We start from the raw sequence: 15,268 nt of genomic DNA on the forward strand, positions 1-15,268 counted from the left end.
CCTGTTGGCGGGGTGTGTTTTTAGAAGTTCTCCTCTGTTGCAGGAAAGCAAAAGTAATAAGAAGGCCTGGTGGGGCATCTCAATTCTGGGAACTATAGGAAAGGAGTGGGCTGCTACAATGTTATGGTGTTATGATTTGCATCATCATCATCATCATCATTATTATTATTACAACTACTCTAAATGCCTTTACTAACTTTTCTGTAATTCTTTTACACATCTGGGGTAGATGTGCTTTTCTTAAGGAGGGTAATGCTACAGGTTTTGGGTGCCAGGATTTGTGGGTGCAAGTCACGACTAATTTATAGGGTTAGTAAATGTTAGAAATAAAAAAAAATATGCTTGGATTATTAACCTGGGTGACAAATGTTAAATTTATCAGTGTTAAAATGCAGGCAGTATCAGTTTCCTGCTCAGGAATCACCTGGAGAGAAGAGCCATCATGTAGTATAAAAGAAAGCAATAAGTAATTAACGAAATGGTTACTCTGGGCTGGACAGCAGAAGAGTGTGAGCTACTTCTCCCATCAGGGAATGGTGAACAGAGGCAAAAGCCCGGTCCGGAGCTTCAGGTGTGGATGGCGTAGGCTGGAGGTGTTGAATATAGTAATTTAATTCACTGAAATTGCAAACGCTTGTATGCATTATTATGTTTTAAAATTTGAACGATTGGTATGTGAATTCTAGAGAGATTTCTGGTAGTTCGCACATGATTGGCTAATGCTGGTCACATGGGGGGTATCCAGTGAAGGAGAGACTCCATTTTAGAATCCACTGTGAACACTGCTAAGTTGAAACGAGTGTTGGAGTGCTTCTTCTCTGCTTGAAAGAAAGAGATCATAGCTGCAGGAGAAGGTAAAAGTGGAGCTCTCTCATAGGCTCTGCAATGCATGGCCTAACTGAGATACCGAAGGCTAAAAGGGCTGAGCTCTGAAAAGAGAGGAAAAGTACAGTTGTTTGGAAGTTAGAAGAAGAGACTACATGCTTGGATAAGCATGTGACTCTAAATATTATGTTTCCATTAACTATAAGTTTCTGCAAGTAAGTTTTTTGAATGTTAAAGTCTGGATATTGGTTTAATTTCCAAAGAAGAGTGTCAGTCACATGTATGATTTGAGCTTCTTAGCTGTGTTTTCACTACAGGGGAGAGATCCATGGAGCCTGTTAGCAGTGAGAGGGAGAAGGGGGGGCAGAACACTGTGAGCTGAGGGTGACAGGCTGGAACAAAGATGGCATAGTGGATTTCTCTGCCTTTAGACCAAAGCCTGCTGCACCTATGAAAGGAGCAAAGGACCTTCTCCATTGTTAGATCCTTCCAGGAGCTCTCCAGCACCCTCCTGGCCCAGAGCCACCAGACAGTGCAGAGAGCACAAGAATACATGCATGAGCTGCTGGAGTACATAGAGCACAACACACATACCAATCTCTTGGCTGCTGGGGCCTTTCAAAGTCGCTGCCAAGCTGCCTGTTGAAGCTTCAGAACCTGCAGAGTGTAATGCTGGAATTCCCTCCACAGTAAACCAAGGTTATATATGTGTGTGTAAATAAAACCATATTGACACTACAGTCTCCGCTGTGCCTCATTTCTGAGGCAAACGCAAACCCTGGGTAAGCGCCTGAACCCCTGGGATCTTGCACTGCTGTGACAATAGGGATAGCATTAAGAGCTGGGCTGGGGAGAGTCTGGTGGTTTAGATTCAGAGGCACTGGGGTCTGCATTTGGTCCAGAAAAGTTCCCTGCACCTGATCCAGTGTATCAGGAAGTCTAACCCTGCCCCACTTGTTTAAACTCTTCCAGAGGCAATGGCTAGCTTCCAGACATCTTTCTTTCCTTCAGAGGCATTCTTAGGAAAGGAAAAGAAAAGTCTGGGGCAACTGGAGCTGCCTGTCTGCATTTCTGTGGGAAGTTTTCCTCCCAGGAAATGAATATTTTGTTGCATTATGTGGGATCAAATACATGGTTTGGCATTTGGGTTTCGGACTCAACCTCTACCTTATTCTATGTTTGGGGAAAAGTTACTGATTTCTGTGCCGCCACCTCCAAATACCACTCATCTTGTGATGTTGTGCACACCAATTCTTCAATTTTTGAAATGCGAACGGGTTGACTTTAGTCATAAAAATTGTTGTCTGGGTGCCTGGGGAAGATTTGTCATTGCAATCCTTGGGAACTCGTACTCTACAATATATCTCACAGGAGTGAAAACTGCAAAACAAGTTTTATTAAATGCTTTGTTTATTCAGATATTGTGCAGCTTCAGTACAAAAGATGCAAGAAGGTTTCATAAGTTTCAAAGAAAAGCTATAATCTCACAGGCAACGTGGAAAGATTTTCATTTCAAAGAGCCAGACTGCAGTTTCCTGTTTCATAGTGTGGTCCAATACATGTCAACTCAGAAGTCCCACTGAATTCAGCAGGGCTTACTTCCAAGTAAGTAGATCTAGGATGGCAGCCTCATGCTGCTGACTTCAGGCAAGATAATTCAGTAGAAGGCATACAATTTTGCTTCAGTTAGGCAGATTTGAATCAGGAAAGAACAAGACGACTTTCATCAAGAAGCATATTCCAGAATAGCAACATTTTCCTGACTTCAGGCTCCACCCATTTAGAAAAATTTAGTTGTGGCCCAAAGAAGTGTAGCTTCTTCCATCGCAGTGCTATAGTGCAGGGAAAAATGCACTTACCGAATATTGTCATTTATCAAACATCTTATTGAAAAGATGTAAAATGACAGGAGAAGGCAGGTAGAGCAACAATCCTATAAAACATTGTTGTCATACCATGAAAATTAGGCCCGCCACCCAATGAAAGTTCTCTTTGCCCAAGCTATACAAAGGTTGGCCTTGCTGAGTAAAGAGGAGAGATGGAAACAATATTCTTCGATAAAATATTTTCAGTATCCATTTTCCATTGATCTTGTTGCATGAACTCTTCCTTTATTCTGGCTTAGCAAATCTACCGAGAGCAATGATGCTCTGGGTGCAATTGTGCACGATGAAATAGAGGAAAGGATGGTCAGCCCGAATCTCCACAGGTTCCCGACGTGGACGCCTATCCTTGGGGCAAGGGACTGGCTCTGGTTCTTCACCACCCTCCTCATCAATCTCGATAGAAGCATCATGGACCAGCTGAGTCAGAGCCACGCCTTCTGTTGTGGTTGCTCCAGAGAAATCGGCCTTTTCATGGTCAGTCAGATCTGGCAGATTCAGGTATTCGTTGGCTTCAATGCTCTTCTCTGAGCTGAACTTGGGAATGGCCAAATCCACCTCAATGGCCTTCAGATGACAGGACAGGTCAAGCAGATGCTTGTGGCTAAGTCCATCTTCCAGCTAGAGGAACACATAGAAGTTATAGTGATATCATTCCAATCCCAGATTGAATCAAAACAAGGGAGAATACAATAAGAAAAAAATATCAACAGACTTTTTCCACACCAGTATTATTGAAATTAAGGGCCTGGCATGGATAAGGTGAATAGCTATAATAGGGATATATTATAGGGATGATATATCATAGGATATAATATCATAGGGATGGAAAGACCATTTACCTGTTCAAGAGCTTCTGCACTGCAGTCTACTGGCAGCAGCAGAACGAAGGTCAATTCATTGTTCTTGTAGGGGATCTCAACAACTTGGACTTGAACATTGCATAGGTCAATTGTCCCTGCATTGTAGACACCCTTCCTGTGCATCAGCTGCACGCTGTGGCATTCCTTCTGTGAAGAAAAGGAAAAAAGGAAATATTTAAAAAGAGAGAAGGAACTTAGTTTTCTTTGGGAAGTTCTTTCTTTCTTCCTTTCTTTCTCAGGCATCATGAGATTCGGCATTGCAAAAAACAAAACAACAAAAAAACCTCCCAAAGAAAAAGAAAAGGGAGACAGCAGATTCTTCTCTTTTGTAATTTCCGCAACAATCCTACTAAATTCAAATCAATTGGACTGGTATCAAGTGGCCAAGTTAAACCCCATTGTTAGCAGTGGGGCTCTAGGACAGCTAACTCTAGTTTTGGGCCATCATCTTCAGCTGAAAGGGGTGATGACCGTCCAGCATTGCAGAGCCTTCCTTGCACCAAGTGTTTCAAGTGACCTCCATCAAGACCTCATTGGGGCAACTCAACTCCAACACTAAACATGTATTCTGGAAGTTACAAGGTACATTGTCTCTGCACAAAAGAAGCAAGGAAACTAGGAATATGTTTCTAACTCACCTCATCTGCATGATGAGGATAAAAGGGAGCTTCTTCTGTGAGCTCTTTGTCAAATTTCACTTCCCATTGTCCTTTGAAGAAGAGAGCATTCACCAGCAGGAGCTGAACAAGGCAATCAAAGCTGTCCTTGGGGAGAAGGTCCTTGATTTTACCTGGCAAAGAAATTGTTACAATGGGTTTTTTGGGAATGGGGGCATACAATTTGTAGTTCACGGTTAATGGAGAATAAATGGAACAGCTTGAATAAAGTACTTAATTATACCCTAAGTAGTCCTTTGCAACAGAATGGGAGCATTTAACTGTTTTTATAAGCAAATAAAATAGTATGGGCACCAGTTTATTGCAACAAATCAATCCTACCTTTCCTCATGTTTGAAGGAAAGCAGAGGTCACAGTGGGCTCTTAGCTTATTCTTGGAGAATAAGAAAGATTTAACTGGTTTTTTGAACCAGCATGAGAAGAACAAAGACCGGAGACCTCCCTATCATGAAAGTTATGTCAGGAAGAGGTCATTAGTGCATTCTGTGCTCTTACCATGTGTACGGGTTTCAACCCAAAGGTTGATGAGTCTCCTCACTTCCTCAGGGGCATTATGGAAATCCACACCATCCACTTCAGTCAAGTACAGTTTGAGAGCACAGAAAACGAATTTCTGAACATAACAAGAAAACATTGAATCCATGTATCAGTAAATATATAACAAAACAGAAAATGTCCAGTGTATTCTCTCGCATTTGAGTACTGCCTAATGCCCTTAAAGATTCAGTGCCTCTTTGTAGTTTCAAAACACTAAATTTTGCAGGTGGAGACTTTCATAGAGCAGATAATCATTATTGTAGTAGATCTCTCTGGTTGCCTGGGAATGAGGCACAGCTTTGACAGACACCAGTAGATGATGAACCCATTTATGGTAGAATACAGTCAATTGCAGGTTGCAATTTGCACTTGGTTCTCACAGTACAGTGGAGCACCCATAGGAGCCAAAATTAGTGTTACCTGGATGAAGGCAATGTCCTTGTTTCCATAGAGCTTGTTGGCAAAGCTCAGAGTATAGTTGGCGCTGGGCTGATTAAGAGTCGCAAGGATTTTGCTGAATGCTGTATGGATTCCTTCAGGCTTCTCACACTCATAGCAAGGAACATCCTAAGGATTAAAAAAGGAGGTTAATTCTCACATCACCTGGCTACTTATCTTCTTAAGGGTATATCTTGTGAGAAAGAAAACTTACAAACTTATCTTAAGCAACAAAGCTTGCTTGAAAGTCGACCTCAGGTATGCCTACTTTGAAGTAAACATTTATCACATCTGAATCCCTCCAGGCAGCCCAGCTCATCTTTCTTGTGATTTACTCAATTTTATGCTCACAGCAACGTTAGATGGGGGTTGATGGTGACTGACTCAACATCACCCAGTGAACTTCACATCTAAGCAAGAATTTAGCGGTTTCATTCCTACTTTCCTGTGGATTTTATCACAAGTTGTGTGGTATCATTTAGAATACTTAGAGATAACCCCCTAAATGTCTATTTGTGTGTGTGTGAGATTATTATTATTATTTTGATGAAACTCTCCCGATGTTTCACAACTTACGCGTCTAGGACAACGTGGCTCGGGCTCAGGCTCAGGGCAAGGAGCTGGGCGGTGAATGACTCGTCTCTTGTCACAAGGTTTAGGTTCAGGACGGGGTCTCGGTTTGGCACCACCAGCACCTTGGGTCTGCAATGAAGTTATAAAATGTCTGCATCCATAGGTAGTTCATTTCCAGCCCATTTACAATAAAGGAATAAGAAATGTTGGCATGAAACCAAATTAGTTTTTCAAACATCAGCCAATCCTTGTTCTGATGTTGCACTGATATCAGACACATATATTGATGCTTTAATCCTCCTTCATCCAAATATTTTGTTGCAAATATATTTATGAAAATGACATTTGCACTTTTAAGAGCTGATTCAGTGCTCAAGGCCCCTTTTCTTCCTTTAGAGATGTTTTTGCCCAACAGGCATGGAGTTGATGTTGAGATAACAGGAGATAATACTAATATGCAAGCTGGGTTCTTTGGGCAGGGGAGGAATACACCTTTATCCAAGCGTTCTTCTACATACCCTTCTTAGCCTGGTTGTTGAATGTCCCAGGCTCCTGCTTCTGGGTTTGTCACACTCTTTCACTTCATCCCAATGCAGGACCTTGAATGAAATTGGAACATTGCTTCAGTTGCACAGGCAATAATATAACAGCAGCACTTCTGCTGATATGTATGTCAGAACATCCTGATATGTATGTCACATGACTCTTAGATCATATGTGACATTTGCAGGATGGATATCTTCCTGCATACTACTCTTCGAAATGATTCAACATGTTTGGCCCATGATATCTGAATCATGCTAAATTAATGATCCAAACATACATACAAACTTCAGGCAATCTATGGTTCTGCCTTGAGATGATAGAAACAAATCTCATATAGGATGAGAATTAAAGGAATCAAATCTTAAATTTAGTTCTCCACATTTTGCAACAGTTTGCTATTTTTTATTTTTTTAAAAAAAAAGATCCACATGAAAATTCACAAGCATTTTAGTGCGAAATTCTCCTAATAAAGCCATTTCAGATGCATTTTCTTTTACTAATGTACACATTTTTGCAAGCAGTTTCTCCAATACAATGCATGTTATGCTACTTTCGCTAATATCTGCATTTTTATGCAAATTTCCCCCTAATATATGAATTTTTGTAAATATTATTTTTACAAAACAAGTACAGGTAAGTACAAATCTATTTAAAAAGAGCTGTTTTTTGGCTCATACATTGTTTTGAAAACTACAAATTTGGAAGATTCCATTTGGAAGATTTCCATTCCATTCAACCAAATTTCTCCTCCATGCCTAGTGATGCAATATTCTTTGATCTCTGCACATTTATGGGATTTTGTGCAGAGACGTTGACTGGGCTTATTACTGGATCAAGCCACAGTGAGGTCATTCTTTTTCTCAACTTGTATCAAATATGACCGGTGATGGAAAGGTATCTGCTAATGATGAGCCCAGTCTGAAGGCTGCATCTCTACTGCTTGATTAGACCCACCTTCTCGATCTGATCTGCTTGTTCACAACCAGATGCATAAGCGAGGAGGCCCAGGCCTGCGGTGAGGTTCGCAGGGGAGATCAAGAGGTTGTCGCATGGGTGCTCAGTGGTCAACACTTTGAAAAAGTCGACTCCAAATTTAGCATTGGCTTCAGGCAGGGTGGTCATGATGGAATTCAAAAGCTCTGAGGGAAGACCAAAACAGCTCATCATGTCAGGATCCTTCAGAATACAGATATACTTGTTCCTACTTCTGCACTGCAATACATTCTATCACCAAACCCACAATTTTGAAGAACTACCCATGAAAAAAGAACTGCTGTAAAGATGCACATCACCGAACACAAGGCTGCATGGATGCTTGAAAGGAGAGCTGCTTACCTTGGCTTCAGCTGTGATGATAGGAGTCTGGCAGGTGAGTGTGATGCTCTCCTCCTGTGAGACGCTGGTATTTATACTGATCATCCCACACCCCCACAACCATTAAACTACTTTGTATTTTCTGAATTTGCAAAAAATTAGATTAATTCAAATTTACATAATGAAACCAGTACGATGCAAAAACTGGACATTTCTAATGATCAAAGGTAATTATCTTGGATTGCCACATATACTCCCTATATGACTTTGCTTAATTATGTATACTTCATCTAGTGCAAAGTGCAGGCACAATGTGACACACCCTGTCAGCATTGGTGTATTGTCAGCGTGTCCCAAAGCACTCCAAATATCCCCTCGAAACTGCCCCTTAAAACCAAGTTTTCCCCCAAGAGACTCCATTGAAAGAATGTGTGTCCCTAGAGACAGGAAATGCAGAGGGTTCCTTTCTTATTCCCCACAACACCCTATATGGGCTTTGAAAAAAATGTGTAAGAAATTGAAAATGACACAGCAGGACAGTGGGTATGAATTCACCACTGGAGGAAATGGTGAGGATCACTCGATTAGATGTTTTAAAAAATAGATTGGGCATATTCGTGGGAAATGTTTCTATCCGTCAAAATGGCTCAATGAAATGTCCGAGTCCAAAGGCACTATAGTTCCAAATACAATTCAAGATGCTGAGCGTGAGTGGCAGAGGAAAGCTGTTGTTTTTGAAGAAGAGAAGAAGAAGAAGAGTTTGGATTTGATATCCCGCCTTTCACTCCCTTTAAGGAGTCTCAAAATGGCTAACATTCTCTTTTCCCTTTCTCCCCCACAACAAACATTCTGTGAGGTGAGTGGGGCTGAGAGACTTCAAAGAAGTGTGACTAGCCCAAGGTCACCCAGCAGCTGCATGTGGAGGAGCGGGGAAGTGAACCCGGTTCACCAGATTACGAGTCTATCGCTCTTAACCACTACACCACACTGACACATATGCCACCTTTCAAGAAACACCAGACTGAACATTGTTCAAAACAGAAGGCTGCATCAGATGTAACTTAGTTCTACCTATCTAGGTTCTTTGTATGTTGTAACATCTGGAGAGCCATCACTTGCTATGTGCTTTTAGGGTTCACAAACTACAATCCATCCTGGGGTAGCGTGTTATTCACATGGCTTAGAACAAAGAAAAATCTAAAATATGACCAATGTCCCAAAGAGCAGTCAGGAGAAGCAGGCAGGACTAGGATAAATAGGCTGTTCTGTGATCTGCTAGAATTCATCCAGATAATTCATTGTGCCATGAACTATTTAATACATATGGAGCTCTGAGGAGCATTTATGTTTCTGCTCTGAAGACCCTCATTTAATATTTTCAATCCCAATTCTGGGCACAAAGTAATAAAAGTAAGGAGAAGAATAACAAGATACAAATACTACAAAATCATATAAACAGGTCCAATAAGCAAAAAAGCAACAAATGATGTCATAAGGTAAAAAGGCAAAACTACAATGTCAAAAATTGAAGTTTCCCATATAACCAATCACTTATCACTAGTCAGTGACGGTGCAGTTGAAAGCATTTCCCATTTTATGGAAGGAAAAGGACATCTATATCTAGGAAGAAATCACTTGATTTAAATGTGAATTGACTGAAAATAGATTAATTCTACACCTTCGCACAGTGTTGGAGGGAGTTTGGGCACAGCGAGTGTTAACTCATGTCTATGTCAGCAAGCACCCTCTTAACTTCCTGAATTGTTCGGACGGTGTCATTATATGATTTAGTCACTAGGTGGCAATGGAGTTATTGATATCTAGCTGGGAGTCAGAAATTTCTTGTTACACTTCAGTTCTTGTTTAAGAGAGACAAGCTGCTAGGCAAGCACTTCGTTAAGTAAGATGTCCTCTAAGCCTTCCATGGCAGGCTGGGCAGTGTGGGAAATGTACTCGTTTCTGCCACTGCCACCAAGCGAAAGCACGAGCAGGGGACCTCCAACAGGAGGTGTGCTCCCTCCCCTATTATTTCTGAAGGAGGCTTCAAAGAACTGGATGCCCCAGCCTGCTTTCAATTCATGCTGTTCCTATATTTAAGAATTAATAATTGCTGAATTTGCAGATTACTTGGTCTCTAGTAGTTGGGTGTGGATGCAGTGGTGTAGCATGGGTTGCTGGTGCCCGGGACAGGGCAAGTGTTGGACTGGGCAGTTGGGGTGGAGGCATGTGCTGGGGGATGTGCACCAAACCTGTGAGGCACATGGCTCACATGGCTGCTGCTGCTGCCGCTGCTGGTGGCGATGACCATGTGGCTTCTAGGCTTGGCGGCTCTGCTGCCTCCCGGCTCAGCCAGCCCAAGAGTGGAGCACACAGGCGTCCCTTCACTGGCAATGAGGAGAAGGATGCGCGACTCCAACCCCAAAGGCCTGGCCTGGGCACGGCTTGCCTCCGTGCAGCTCCAGGGGGTGGCAGGAGCTCAGCCATGGAGCTTTGATGGGTGAGCCTGTTTGCCTGGTTGCCCCTCTCTCAGAATTTTGCACTCTGCCCCCCATGCTACACCACTGTGTGCATAGAAATCAAGCCCTGCCCTCTTCTACCATTCTTATGGTTTTTGAATTGCTTTTTATCATATCCAGCTTATATTTTATTGCACCGTTTTTACATTCTTTATTGATGTAAATCATCCTGGAGCTTCATTAGTGAATGGTAGTATTTGAGATATAGAGAGAGCAGGTAGGGACATCTATATTGATGTTGATATAGGTCTTTATTAGCCTGTAAGCTTGGCCAGCTGTAACAGGGTTACTTCTTAAATGCAATCTTTTTAAGTAGGTCTCATAAGGAGGGCAGTTGAGAGGTCACCTACTAGGGCTAGTGGGGCACTGCTCCAACAAAATCAGTCTACCTTTATTCAGCCCTTACCAGTCTTTCGTACAACCAGTGCAGGTGTGGCACACCCTGCCAGGCTCTTCCTCTTTAGTCACAGTCTTTCCTGTGTACAACTTAGCCAGGAGGACAGGGGGGAATGAGAAATGTGTTGGCTTTGTTCACCATTGGATCTGGCTCCATCAACCAATTGTCCATCAACCAATTGTCACCACCAGTTCCTCTTTTTAAAAAAATCATTTTTATTGATTTTCCAATAAAAACAGCCAATCCAGATATCCGAATCATAACCCCATTAAAAATAATAAACTAAAATAAAAAAACAACCAAAGTATAATCCAAATTGTAATTATTAATTTTTTCGGGCTCCCCATAGTCTGGACCTCTGAAGCATATCTCCAAATCTTTGTTCCTGCCTCTTCTCGTTGTTTTCATGTTTTCCGCTTTCTGATCTTAACACTTTAAAGTTCTCCGTCCCTGGTGACTTCTCCACCAGTTCCACTGAGCACTAGCCACCGCTGGTGGAGGGGATAACAGAAGGCAGGAATTGGTCTACAAAAACACAGCAAGCCTTTTTACAGTGTTGACCTAGAAGGGGGAAAATCTGACGGCAAAATATCTTGGACCACCATTGAACAGCTCCTCCCCTCTATAAATTTGCAGACCAGATCACTTTTAACGAACAGGTAGTGCCTCAGGTGTAGGCCGCTTAAATGGGGCAAGGGGCAGATCTGAGGGAAGCCTACCTGCTCCATCGGCTTCACCCCCTGGCACGGCCCAAGGCCCAGCCGGCATCCCCATTTGACAAAGCAGGGCACAGGCTAGGATCCAGTTTCTGATAGGGGACAGGGGCTTATGACCCCACCGCCTATCAGGAAGGGGCACTGAAGTTCAAGTTCCCTCACCGAGGCCCCCAGTGAAGCCTCCGCCATCCTGCAACGCTGCCGCACCAAGAGGGGTGAGCGGGCTTTTAAAAATATCTCAGGAAAATGGTTTGTGGAATTCAAGAAGCCACTGAGCAATGACACCAAATCTCAACTACATCCACCAGTGCTATTTTGCAAGAAAAAGAGGTGCTGGAACAACCCCTTGTTCTCTTATAATGGCAATGGCTGCCACCTGAGATGGTGAGTTCTGGCTGAAAAAGCCCTGAGACCCACTCCCCTCAATATCTTGGCACCACCAAGATGTCTCAGCCTCTTCCTCTTTCAAACAATTGGAAGCATGGCTATGACTGGAAATTCGTTTTACTTAGAAAAATGTTATATTGGCACATCAAAGTCTCAGTGGACGGTGACAGTGATAACTGCAGTACTAGGAAATGGGTGGTTTACATTTTTTTGTGATCAAAATTGCCCCTACACACGGGGTATTCTCAGACATGGACTGCATTCGCACTGACCAGTTTGTAGTACAAAAACATAGTTTTTTCTCAATCCAGAATCATTTATACTCATCCTCAACAGCTGCTTTCAGTCTAGAATGATTCTAGATCCCACCCTCCACAAGAGTGAGTGGTAACTTATTGCAGGTTTGAAAAACCTCCTCTTATTCATGCCTTTTCCTTCCTGTTTATGCCCCAGGTGAAGGAAGAAGGAAGTGGCGATTGCGATACTGGCATATAGCCACCCACAATGACATGGTGCAGGTGTAGATACACCTCCGCCCTCATTGACGAACCCTGTACCTCTGTATTCAAATGGACAAACTGCAGGGTAATGCAAAATCTAATCCTGTTTTGTTGGGTGAATTTCAATAGATGAGGCTGGAGGGTGCAGACAAGGTGCTTGGATTGGACCCTTGCTCCTCTTGGAAGAGGAGACAGCTGCCTAGGCCATGGAGGTGGTCAATGCCAAGAGGGGGTGGTTCCTGCTTGTTTGAAGAAGACAAGACCATTTCTTAAGAAACTATCCCTAGATTCTAAGAACCTAATTACCAGTCAGCTGCCAACCTCCCTCCTCTGGGCAAGGTTTTTCAGCAGGTGGTCACTGACCAGATCCAGGTGCTCTTGGATTTTCTAGATCCATTTCAATCAGGGTTTTGGCCTGGCTTTGGCACAGAAACTGCCCTGGTCACCATATATGCTGAGCTCTGTTGGGAGACAGACAGGGGCAATGTGTCCCTGTAAATCCTCCTTGACCTCTCAGCAGCTTTCAATACCATCAACCAATGTATCCCCCTGGAGAGGCTATCTGAGTTGCGAGTGCTTTGCAGTGGTTCTGGTCCTACTTGGATAGTTGTCTTCAGCAGGTGGTGCTTGGGAGTGTTTCTCGGCACCATGGGACTTTCCATGTGGGGTCTCTCAGGGCTCAATTTTATCCCCTGTGTTGTTTAATATCTACATGAATCTGTTGAATGGAGCCATTCAGTTTCAGAGTGTGTAGTCAGCAGTATGCTGATGACATATGGCTCTATTTCTCTTTTACATCTACAGGTGTGGCAGTGGATGAGTGGGTGTCATGCTTTCGTAATGGACTGGATGAGAGCCAATAAACTGAAGCTAAATTCAGATAAGACATAGGTACTGTTAGTGGTTGGTTCCCTAGACCAGATGGGTGGAAGACTGCCTGCTCTTGAGGGGTTACACTCCCTCTGAAGGAGCGAGTACACAGCTTGGGGGTGCTCTCCTAGCCATTGCTGTCACTGGAGGCTCAGGTGGCCTTCTGTCAGCTTCATCTGGTGGTCCAGCTATGCCTCTATCAGTACGGGGATAGCCTAACTTCTGTGGCCTACGGTCTGGTAACATCCAAGCTGGATTACTGTAATGTGTTGCACAGTACGTGGGACCACCTCTGAAGATGGTTTGGAAACTTCAGCTGGTGCAAAATGCAATGGCCAGATTGCTCACCAGTTTGTCGTTGTTGGCATCCATCTGTCTCGAGAGACAATCGAGTGTGCCTCTGGGAGTGAAGTTAGACCGCTGAGGTAGCAGCACCAAAGTGACCTCCCTGGGGCACAAGCCTGGGCAATGTGTATGGAGGTCTTGGGCTGCCCAGATGACAAGGCTCCCCTCTTGGCCTGGCTGATGTGGGCCAAAGGAAAGCAGAGCAATGCATTTGGCACCAGCTTGGCTGCAGCAGTTCCCAGGAGCAGTTCCTACAAGGTGCCATCCAACCACCTTAGGGACTCCACTCCAGATTTGTGTAGGGTTTACCCCTTAGCCTTTCCTCCTTCCAGAGATGTCCTCCAAAACAACCAGAGTTTTCCTTCTTCTCTTAGATTGACTACCTTCCCAGGTTGAAGAGCCTCATCTGCCCCTCGCTTCCCTCTACAGCACATGCAGAAACTGCCCTCTTGACTGTTGGCCCCACTATTGGCCTCATCCCCTCAGTCTGCCTGAGTCTCTCTTTGCATGCATATTTGCATGGGTGTGTTATTTGGGGAGTCTGAATGTGTGTGTTGCATGCATCTGTTTGTGTTGTGGGTGTGTGTTGCTGGCTACATTTGTGGGTGGATCAGAGCAATTTTTAGCAAGTTGTGTTGTGTGGGGTATTTCTGTGCAGAGGGGAGGTGTTACATGACAGCTTTTGTGTGAGGGGTTTGGGAGTGTTGCCTGGTTGTGTTTGTTTATGTATTTGGGGGCAGGTGTCTGGCAATGTTTGCTATGGAGGAGGGCGGTGTTGATGGCTTTCTGTACAAACTTTTACTTCTGGGAAAGGGATACTTTTTAATATAATAATTTTTATTAATTTTAGCATATAAATTACAATACATACCACAGAACTTCATCACTTATATAATCTTTTTTTTTTTTTTGGACTTCCATCAGCACCTCTTATGATCCACCGTTTTGACCACCTTTTATGCATTTCTTAAATTCATATTGCCTTTAATTGTTTTAACTAACCATCCTTCCCCTTATCGATTTTTGCAATAATTCCAATAATACTCCTCACAAAACTACTTGCAGACCTACAAGCATACTCTGATCATCACAAATACTTTTCAAATAGTCTGTAAATCTACTCCAGTCTTCTGTTAATTTCTGGTCCCGACGGTTTCAAATCCTTCCTTTTAGTTTATCCAATTCTGCATAGTCCATTAGTTTCATCCTCCATTCTTCTTTCGTCGGTAGTTCTTCTTGCTTCCATTTTTGGGCCAATAACAATCTTGCTGCTGTTGTTGCATATAAAAACAACTTACAGTCCTTTCTATTTATATCACTTCCTACAATGCCCAGTAATAATGCTTCTGGTTTCTTTAAAAATGTATATTTCAACATTTTTTCCATCTCATTATATATCATCTCCCAGAAGCTTTTCACCTTTTTACATTCCCACCACATATGACAAAATGTTCCTTCTTCTAGGAAATGGATACTTTGTGTGCTATGTTGAGTCAAATATGTAGCTTGGCATTTGGATCTCAGATCCAACCTCTGCCACATCAAAGTACTGCACCCCCGGCCATGACTGAAAATTCCTTACTAGATTGATACACGTTGCCCAGATTCTGAATTGACTTGGAATGTTCCTATTGTATTTTGCTAAGCTGTTGGAATGGAGGAGAAATTTGATAAACTTCTCATTTAAACATAAACCTGCCAACTTTGCACTTTCTGAAACAATATTTGAACCAAAACACAGGTACTCTTTGAAATTTGCATTTCTCTGAATTTTGCAATGCAGTTAACCAGGCAACTAGTGTGTACAAAAATGCGTATATTAGTGGAAACAACATACAAAAATGAATTTTATTAGGGAAATGATGTTTGCAAAAAAATGTG

General features: G+C 42.8%; 1 protein-coding gene across 1 annotated transcript; it reads right to left on the reverse strand.

Moving 5' to 3' along the window:
- Positions 1-2,936: 2,936 nt before the first annotated feature.
- LOC128418107 (serpin B3-like) lies at positions 2,937-5,542 on the reverse strand. Its single transcript, XM_053397570.1, has 6 exons — positions 5,492-5,542; positions 5,206-5,352; positions 4,744-4,861; positions 4,210-4,361; positions 3,551-3,718; positions 2,937-3,329 (listed from the first exon to the last, which is right to left on the reverse strand). Exons 1-6 carry the CDS (start codon positions 5,540-5,542, stop codon positions 2,937-2,939), a joined length of 1,029 nt encoding a protein of 342 aa, XP_053253545.1.
- Between the last annotated feature and the right edge of the window lie 9,726 nt (positions 5,543-15,268).

The sequence above is a fragment of the Podarcis raffonei genome, chromosome 7 (genome assembly GCF_027172205.1).
Source record: "Podarcis raffonei isolate rPodRaf1 chromosome 7, rPodRaf1.pri, whole genome shotgun sequence".
Taxonomy (NCBI): Eukaryota; Metazoa; Chordata; class Lepidosauria; order Squamata; family Lacertidae; genus Podarcis; species Podarcis raffonei.

Excerpts from the sequence above, each read along its gene's own strand:
- LOC128418107 (XM_053397570.1), bottom strand. The coding sequence starts at position 5,542 with ATGAGCTGGGCTGCCTGGAGGGATTCAGATGTGATAAATGTTTACTTC. Across the intron at positions 4,862-5,205 it reads AGGACATTGCCTTCATCCAG|AAATTCGTTTTCTGTGCTCT; the intron begins GTAACACTAATT and ends TGTTATGTTCAG. Across the intron at positions 4,362-4,743 it reads GGTTGAAACCCGTACACATG|GTAAAATCAAGGACCTTCTC; the intron begins GTAAGAGCACAG and ends TTTCTTTGCCAG.